Raw genomic sequence first — 8,458 nt, forward strand, 5'->3', positions numbered from 1 at the left:
CAAGGCAGTGATGGAGGACATGAAGGCAGAGTTGGGGCCAGGGAAGAGGCACATTTTCGATGTTGATTTCATGGTGAGGTTGCATAATTCCAAATGCAAATACCAATGACAGCAATTGAATTGGAAATGACTTGTTCTCTGTTAATGGATTAACAATTTCATGTCATGCAGAACATGATGGCACATGATCCAACCTGGAAAGCCCAAAAATATAAGAAGCTCTTTCTTCCTGAGTTCCTTGGCTACAACTTAGCTGAATGTGATTTCATAATTGGTCCTGCTCTTGTTGGCCAACACTGGTTTTGCGTTGCCATTCAGCCTAGCACATTGGATTTCCACGTAATAGACTCCATGAGGAACCATTTCGGAACCAAGGACAGAAAGCAGAAGAAGAAGGTTGTCATCAAAGACCCAGTGGAAATGGCTGTGGATGATTGTGTAAGAAAAAACTCATTATCTTTACCCTAGTTTTTGAACTTGGAAAATCATTAAACTTTCTATGTTGGTCCTGAATGTTGTTGCAGAGGAAGAGGCTCAATATTATACTGGACTTGGTCAAGCCAGGATTGGTTGGGAAAAAGCCAATGTCTCCTATGATATTTGCAGCAGTTCCCCAGCAGAATAACCTGTCAGTTTTGTCAAATTCGATTTCTGTGGGGTAAATGCACATGTCAGATGTGTTAACTAACTGTGCTGATATTGTTGCGTCCACAGGAGGGATTGTGGGGTGCACTGCATGATGTGGCTGAGAAGATGGGAACCTGGTGTGACCCTTACCTACACAGAGGAAGAAGTTGCTGGCTTTCGTCGTGACCTGACATGGTGGTTGGTCAATCATGAACAGAATGAAAAACGTGACGAGGCATTGGCCCTTATTCGACAACCACAACCAACCAAGAGCACAAAGTCCAAGAAAAGGCGTCGGTCTTAGGTGTCTCGATGTTAGGGTCATAATTCACTTGTCCTCTGTTAGATTGCTGTATGTAATGTGCATTGTAGGCTGACCAAAAATTTACTGTGTATTGTTATGGTTAACAGAGATTGGTGTCCATAAATGTATGATAGTTGAGAACCATGATGCCAATTTATTCCCCAGTGACATGAATGAATCTGGTTTTAACCACACAAAAACAGATGATGACAACAACCCCATTGGACATGTGCTATTGGTTTTCATTTTTTGTTCAGGTCACTAAATTTTACTTCAATATATCCTGTTGGTATCCAACAGAAAATGACACGAAGTGAAGCGAATATGACAGCGATAATGACAAGGATCACCTGGTCTGATTTTACAACATCAGTTCAACACGGCTGTCAGCTTATGCTGATAGCATCACTGCCAATGACCAGAACAAATTTAAAAATGACACGAAGTGAAGCGAATATGACAGCGATAATGACAAGGATCACCTGGTCTGATTTTACAACATCAGTTCAACACGGCTGTCAGCTTATGCTGATAGCATCACTGCCAATGACCAGAACAAATTTAAAAATGACACGAAGTGAAGCGAATATGACAGCGATAATGACAAGGATCACCTGGTCTGATTTTACAACATCAGTTCAACACGGCTGTCAGCTTATGCTGATAGCATCACTGCCAATGACCAGAACAAATTTAAAAATGACACGAAGTGAAGCGAATATGACAGCGATAATGACAAGGATCACCTGGTCTGATTTTACAACATCAGTTCAACACGGCTGTCAGCTTATGCTGATAGCATCACTGCCAATGACCAGAACAAATTTAAAAATGACACGAAGTGAAGCGAATATGACAGCGATAATGACAAGGATCACCTGGTCTGATTTTACAACATCAGTTCAACACGGCTGTCAGCTTATGCTGATAGCATCACTGCCAATGACCAGAACAAATTTAAAAATGACAACAAGTAATGCGCCATTAACAAAAGCTAACATCCCCATAACAGTAACTTCCTTTCATGTATTCAACAAGTGGACATTAAGATACTAGCCACACTTAATGCTCCGTTATCACTGAAATAACTATCAGCTTACTTACAAAAAAATGTCTCCACCTAGCTCCTAACTACAACCCCAGTCCCAAAAAAGTTGACAAGGGCGGAGCATACAACTATGTACACCAAAAAATGACCCATCCCCACTGTACTCGAAACTTCATGATGGGTTAGGATTTCTGCAATTCCTCCTTGTGTGTCCAGGCTGGTGGCATCTTCCACAGTGGTATATCCGTTTGTTCTGGAACTGTGATTCATCCCTGTTTACTTTTGGCCTTCCTGGTGGTCGGGATGTCATGGGAGGTAGCAAGAAAACTTGCTCACTGACATTTTCTATTCTATAGTAGTCATTTGGGTGAGGCATGTCTGTTGTTACCACAGGAATCATACTGCGAGCATAGATCTTTTCTTGTGATGACTTTTTATAGCAATTATCAATATAATCATAAACATTGTCCGTGCACAATCTTGATGGCAGCACAAGCATGGGAACAAGGGATCCCCGTCATTTGCCAAGATCTGCAACTGCATTGGTGTAGTCCAAGATCAACCCGATGGTCTCCACGTGATGTTGTCACCTTCACTCTTCCCCCACCATAATTTTCAGCATACATATGGTCAGACCCAGCCACCATATCCAGCACCTTACTCTCTATATTTGGACCAACGCAATTCTTCCATTTGGTCATACCCACATAGGAGGCATGCAGCTTTCTTGCAACTTTATCTCGGTGCTCATAGATCAATTGGGGTACAGTATGCTTTCTCTCATTCACCATCCATGCATTGAATGATTCTGCTATATTGGTTGTAATATTGTCCCATCTTTTATATGGGAACCTACTTTTAGCCCACCTATCTACATCCCCATGATGAATAAGCCAATCAAATAGCCTTGGAGAAAAGGATCTCATGTCATCCATTGCTGCCTCAAATTTCTCATCCGTCCTTGCGTATGCAATTTTATCCAATAAATATAGTGCATCCTCCTTTGATCGGCCATTTGTCCTTGTTTGCCCCTTATTCATTTTCATAACTTCTGAACTAAAATTCTCCTTGATGTGTCTATAACAAAAGGCATGCCTTTGACCCCCAAAGATTGATGCCACTCCTCCGATGATAGCATTGTGTCGATCTGATACAATCGTTACTTCCACAGAACCCAGGATTTTTTTTATCATATAGAAAAACCACGTCCAGTCATCTAGTGTTTCTCCCTTCACAATTGCAATTGCAAATGGCAGCAGCTCGTTATCTGCATCATAAGCTGAAGCTGACAACATTGTCCCCTTGTATGGTCCGCTTAAGTGAGTTCCATCAACATACATAATATGCCTCGCGCCACCCAAGAAACCCTCAATGCATGCCCCGTAAGCAATGAAAACACGCTCAAACCGGTTCCCAATAGCAGTCCATTCAGCCACTGATTTTTCATCTGTTTCCTTTATCCTTTCGCATAGCCATGGTATGAGCATGTATGATTGTTCAGGCCTGCCATATATGTCTTCCAGTGACTTCTCTCTTGCTCTATAAGCCTGTTTATATGTTAGATCAATCCCATACTCTCGTTTCAACCTCTTCCTTATCTCAGAAGTGCGCTTGTCTGCATGATCCCTCATCTCATCAATTATTATTGATGAGTTCAAACTAGCTCTTCCACTATGCATCACGTCCAAGCTATCTTGGGCAGAATGAACATGCCGGTTTATAAATGTCGTCACTCGTAGCACATCACAACTCTTCCCCACATGATTTGCACATAGCTTCCATGGACAACCCTCAACTTTACACCTTATCGACATGAATTCCTTGCTATTCCTCATATACTTGGCCACAAACTTGTTTGCAAGTGCAAACTTGTATACAGACACCCGAAATACATCTGCACTAGGAAAACGTTGGCCCACTCCTGTTAAAAGTCCCCTCCATTCCGCATGAACCATCTCACTACCATCCGTATCTTCAGCTCCGATAGATTTATCCACATTAGGGGGCCCACTTATTTCATCATTGTCACATTCACGAGCATTTTCTTCACTGAGCCAGCCATAATCACAACACAAACTAATGGGAGACGCATCCAGTTCAGTTTGCTGTGACATGCCCATGAATCTCTCTGTTCTGCATTCATAATGACAAGACTCGTTAACACAAATGACAAGAAGAAATTCATAAATGACAACAAATAGTTAGGACAAACTTCCACTTACATTTCTACATTGTCCCTTGGTTGGGGACCCACTTGTCTTTTTTCGGCCACATACACATGACCGCTGTTCCCATTGTATTGAAAGAGGTTATACATTTCAGCATTGTCATGAAGGTCAATCAATGTCTTCTCATCAAAGGCCACTGTGTACTTAATGTCATAATTTCTTCCATCGCCACCAATCCACTCAGATATCATTAGCCTCAATTCATCAAGTGTCAGCCCATCCTTAATGCTTCTTAACCTCACGCCACCTCCATTATATCTCACTTCACCTTCACCATTTGTCACAAATTTCCCCCCCACATGAAAATAACAGAACAGCTCCTTCCCACAAGATGACCCAGCTTCGAAATTCATTTATCTTCATTACCTGCACTGATAACATAACAGAAGTCGAATGATTATATGACTTAATACCATCATCATCAACTTACACGACCAACTTAGGGTTTGACACATTCATGCTTATAATTTGCAACAAAACAATCATTTCTTTCCTGTCCACACTAATGCTTCGTTTTCTCAGAATCAATCCACTCCATTATTCGAATCTCCCTCCAACATTGTCCATTTATCTGACACTAATCACTCTAACCCACTTGTGACGCCATCAAACCCCTCTCCCTCAGTGTTTTTCCTTCCCCGTGCATTCACCCTCTGATCACCGTCCTTCCCCCCACACTTTCTATATACCCACGCCGTCTCCATGCTTCGCCACCCTCTCCACCTCAAAACCATCCCCACATCGACGACATTGCCATCCAACGGGAAGAGGAAAATCAACCGGCGCATAAAGGAGAGGGACAAAAGACACAGGCGAACAATATAGTCACTGGATACTAACCTCGCTTCCGTCGTTCAGTTGTTGCTTCGCGCGTTCATGCTCCCACGTTCGTGGTCCCTCCCAACTTTTTCCTCCAGCTCCCGCCACAACTTCCACACTTCCACCGGTCACTTTTTCGGTTTGCATATGAGGGGCTGTTTTGTAATTGTGCAACATTTGCATAATCCCAAATCAGGCAACACTTCCCTATCTGGTAATACATTTGCTTAGCTTCCCATTCTGGCATTTTATTATTTCAGCCTTCTTTATCTGTCATTTTCCCAAATTTTAATAAGTTTTATTTAAAAAATTAGAGAAGTGGTGTTCTAAAATTTTAATAAAAATAATAAAAAAGGTAACAAAAATTAATTAAAATTTTTAATCCTACTTTTTTAATTTTTTAAATCGAGCTTTTTGAAATTTTCTTTTCCCTCCCCTCTTCTCATTTTCTCTCATACTAAATTAAACCCACCCTGAATGTTATTTTCATCAAACAAAAAAATTGTCATTTTCCTAAACTTAATATATTTTTTCGATTCAATTTGCTTGCTATGTCCTATGTGCCGTTTCTGCAATATCGAGACGTCTAAACCAAGCAGATTTGATTAATTTTATTTTATTACTGTTTGGCCACTTCCTTGGTATACAAGTCTTTGTTAGCCATAGACAGGGCCATGCGACTGCAATAAACAAGAAAATTTCGTGTGAAAGAATCATTAACAAATAAAAAGTAGGACAAAGCGCATTTGAAGACTCGCTTTTAGTTTGCTAGTCTTCACGCGGAGTTACTTTTCTAGCTATATCTTTATTGGTAATAGGCACTCACTATTTTCTATTGTTATTTTTCGAAGAAGCATCCAACTCATTTTTCCCTAGGCCTAAAAAATGAGTTGTATTATGTTTCGTCCGAATCAAAAAAAGTTTTAAATCTGATATATTAAAATTTAACAATTTTGTGATTTTGTTTCTATTTAATCTTTGATTTAAGACCTAATTAAAGAATTGATATTGATATTATATATAAAACTCATTTCATATATTCATTAATTTTTTCTAAATTAATCTTATTAATATTCGCTCAATAATAATCAAATAGTGAAAGAAATGAGAGAATTAAAAAAGATACTTATGATGTTTGAGAAAAAATATATCAGATTAACTAATTTAACCAATATCCTTAATCCATTTAAATTATTTTATTAATATCATAGATAAAAAGTAAAGTAATATATTCGTATTAAAAATTTAATGAAATTATCTATCAAACATTCACTTCCCCTCGCATGGGAGTATTTTAGTGGCCGAGCACCGAGCGAGCAGTGGCGGCTCCAGCGGGCATGAGAGGCGTCCTTATGATACAAACATCGCGGATTGGAACCGTGCTTACAAACGTCTCTACGTTTGCCTACTCAATAAAATAGGACTAAGAGTGTGTTTGGGTTAGCGGTGGAGAAGTAATTTTTTTTTTCAATATGACTTTTACAGAAGTCAGATTGAGTAAAACTTAGATAGGGTAATGTGATTCATGTTTGGATTGGGTTTTAGAAAAAAACCAGTTTGAGAAGTTGAAACTTGTTTAGATGATAAATGTAAAAGTAAGTTTGGATGTAAAATGACTTAAAAGGACATGAATTCTATTAAATAGTACATATCTAATATTAAATATATATATATATAATGTGACTATTTTTTAAGAAGTAAGGAAAATAAAAATTATTAAAAGTAAAGCAATTTAATTTATTATTAGAAAGAAATTATATATATAATGTGACTATTTTAAATAAAGTAATGAAAATAAAATTATTAAAATAAGGAAATTTAATTTATTGTTATAAAGAAATTATATATATAATGTGACCATTTTAAAAGAAGTATTGAAAATAAAATTATTAAAAATAAAAAAATTTAAGTTATTATTAGAAGGAAATTGAAAAATAATAAAATACTTAATTAAATATATGTAATGGATAAATATATAAATTAGAGGTCATACAAACGTAGCATTTTTAACTAAATACATCAAATAACTAATTGGATGCCATGCTTAATACAATTTGGTCTCTGATTGTGTCACGCACATGATTCATTTGTCTTGATCTAGGTAAATTTGAAGAGGATGTCTGACCAGCTTCATCATCATTGTTTTCGTCAATTGTACTTTCAGATTAAGCTTGTATGAAATCTCTATCAGTTTCAGAATTTCTTCGAAAGAAATTATGTATAGCTTTGTAGCACAAACTACTTGGACTTGAGTTTTATACTTGTAACTTGGCATCTTCTCTAAGATGCGAAACTTATTCTTCCACACCCCAAAAGTCCTTTCAATAGTGCACCTCAAACTTGAATGGTAATAATTGAAGACTTCGTTATAATTTTCAAATCCCGGTTGTCGCCTGAAGTCTGGAAGGTGATAGCGCTCACATCTGTACGGACCAAGATATCCTGGTAGAGTTGGATAGCCAGCGTCGACCAAATAATACTTCCCTAATAAATCATGAAATTATGTTGACATTGTGAAATTAATGAAAATATAAAATGAATTCGATATAATTAAAATTGAAGCTAATAAAAATATACCTGGAGGTGGATGAGGGAAATCCAAGGCTGGAGTTGAGACAACAGTGTTAAACACACGAGCATCATGTGCAGTACCTTCCCATCCCGCCAACACAAAAGTGAAGCACATGTCCCTGTCACATACAGCCATGACATTCTGTGTCGGATATCCCTTTCTCTTGATATATTTGTCTTGCTTCGAAAGACTCACCACACATCGTACATGAGTGCCATCAATTGCTCCTATTGCATCATTGAAATATGGCGAATATCGTTTATCGTTTTTTATTTTTGGGTGAGTTACAGAAAACGCAGGATCGAGTGGTTTGATATATTCCCTAGATAGACTAAGGCAAGCCTGTAATACTCTATGAAAATGCCTGCTTGGAGTTTCTCCTGAATGTTAAAACCTTTCTTGAATCATCCTATTACATTGTCCATGACCAACCATGTTCAAAAACATACCAACAATTTCTTCCACTCCCAGATACTTAGAATTTTGTAAACCATGTTTGACCAGTTTAGAGCATAATCGCATGAACATTTCTTTTTCCATTCGAAACATGTCATAACACCGAACTTCATGATCTCACAAAATTTCTTGCACCCATAAATTACCTGTTTGCTGACTAGTTCTTCGTGGCTCTTTGCACACATAAGGCATCACATATTGACTCACCAATACAGCTACCTCTTCATACTGTGTTATGTCTTCATCTAAAAAGGAAATCAATTGAGATTGTTCATCTTCCTCCGACTCCTCTTGAGACTATTCATCTTCCTCCATCCACTCAAACGTAAATTGATTGTTCCAATTTGCCATAGATAATGTCACCTGTGAGTGTGGTTAAATTCAACTGTAAGAATTTTTTTAAG

General features: G+C 38.0%; 2 protein-coding genes across 2 annotated transcripts; one reads left to right on the forward strand and one right to left on the reverse strand.

Moving 5' to 3' along the window:
* Window positions 1-177: 177 nt before the first annotated feature.
* On the forward strand, window positions 178-931 carry LOC114715202 (uncharacterized). The gene is made up of 3 exons (XM_028899998.1): window positions 178-438; window positions 525-628; window positions 715-931. The coding sequence occupies exons 1-3, from the start codon at window positions 178-180 to the stop codon at window positions 929-931; spliced, it is 582 nt and encodes a 193-aa protein (XP_028755831.1).
* Window positions 932-2,434: 1,503 nt separating this feature from the next.
* LOC114715203 (uncharacterized) lies at window positions 2,435-5,110 on the reverse strand. The gene is made up of 3 exons (XM_028899999.1): window positions 5,048-5,110; window positions 4,202-4,573; window positions 2,435-4,112 (listed from the first exon to the last, which is right to left on the reverse strand). Exons 2-3 carry the CDS (start codon window positions 4,558-4,560, stop codon window positions 2,435-2,437), a joined length of 2,037 nt encoding a protein of 678 aa, XP_028755832.1. The 5' UTR covers window positions 4,561-4,573; window positions 5,048-5,110.
* Between the last annotated feature and the right edge of the window lie 3,348 nt (window positions 5,111-8,458).

The sequence above is a fragment of the Neltuma alba genome, unplaced genomic scaffold, assembly GCF_004799145.2.
Source record: "Neltuma alba isolate B1F8T4 unplaced genomic scaffold, ASM479914v2 tig00011578_pilon, whole genome shotgun sequence".
NCBI classification, from domain to species: domain Eukaryota; kingdom Viridiplantae; phylum Streptophyta; class Magnoliopsida; order Fabales; family Fabaceae; genus Neltuma; species Neltuma alba.

What these genes read in the sequence shown, in the direction of transcription:
- LOC114715202 (XM_028899998.1), top strand. Translation starts at nt 178, where the DNA reads ATGGCACATGATCCAACCTGGAAAGCCCAAAAATATAAGAAGCTCTTT. An exon ending in AAATGGCTGTGGATGATTGT is followed by an intron (nt 439 to 524) that starts GTAAGAAAAAAC and finishes ATGTTGTTGCAG; the next exon opens with AGGAAGAGGCTCAATATTAT. An exon ending in GTTCCCCAGCAGAATAACCT is followed by an intron (nt 629 to 714) that starts GTCAGTTTTGTC and finishes TTGCGTCCACAG; the next exon opens with GAGGGATTGTGGGGTGCACT.
- LOC114715203 (XM_028899999.1), bottom strand. Translation starts at nt 4,560, where the DNA reads ATGAATTTCGAAGCTGGGTCATCTTGTGGGAAGGAGCTGTTCTGTTAT. An exon ending in CCAAGGGACAATGTAGAAAT is followed by an intron (nt 4,113 to 4,201) that starts GTAAGTGGAAGT and finishes TTATGAATGCAG; the next exon opens with AACAGAGAGATTCATGGGCA.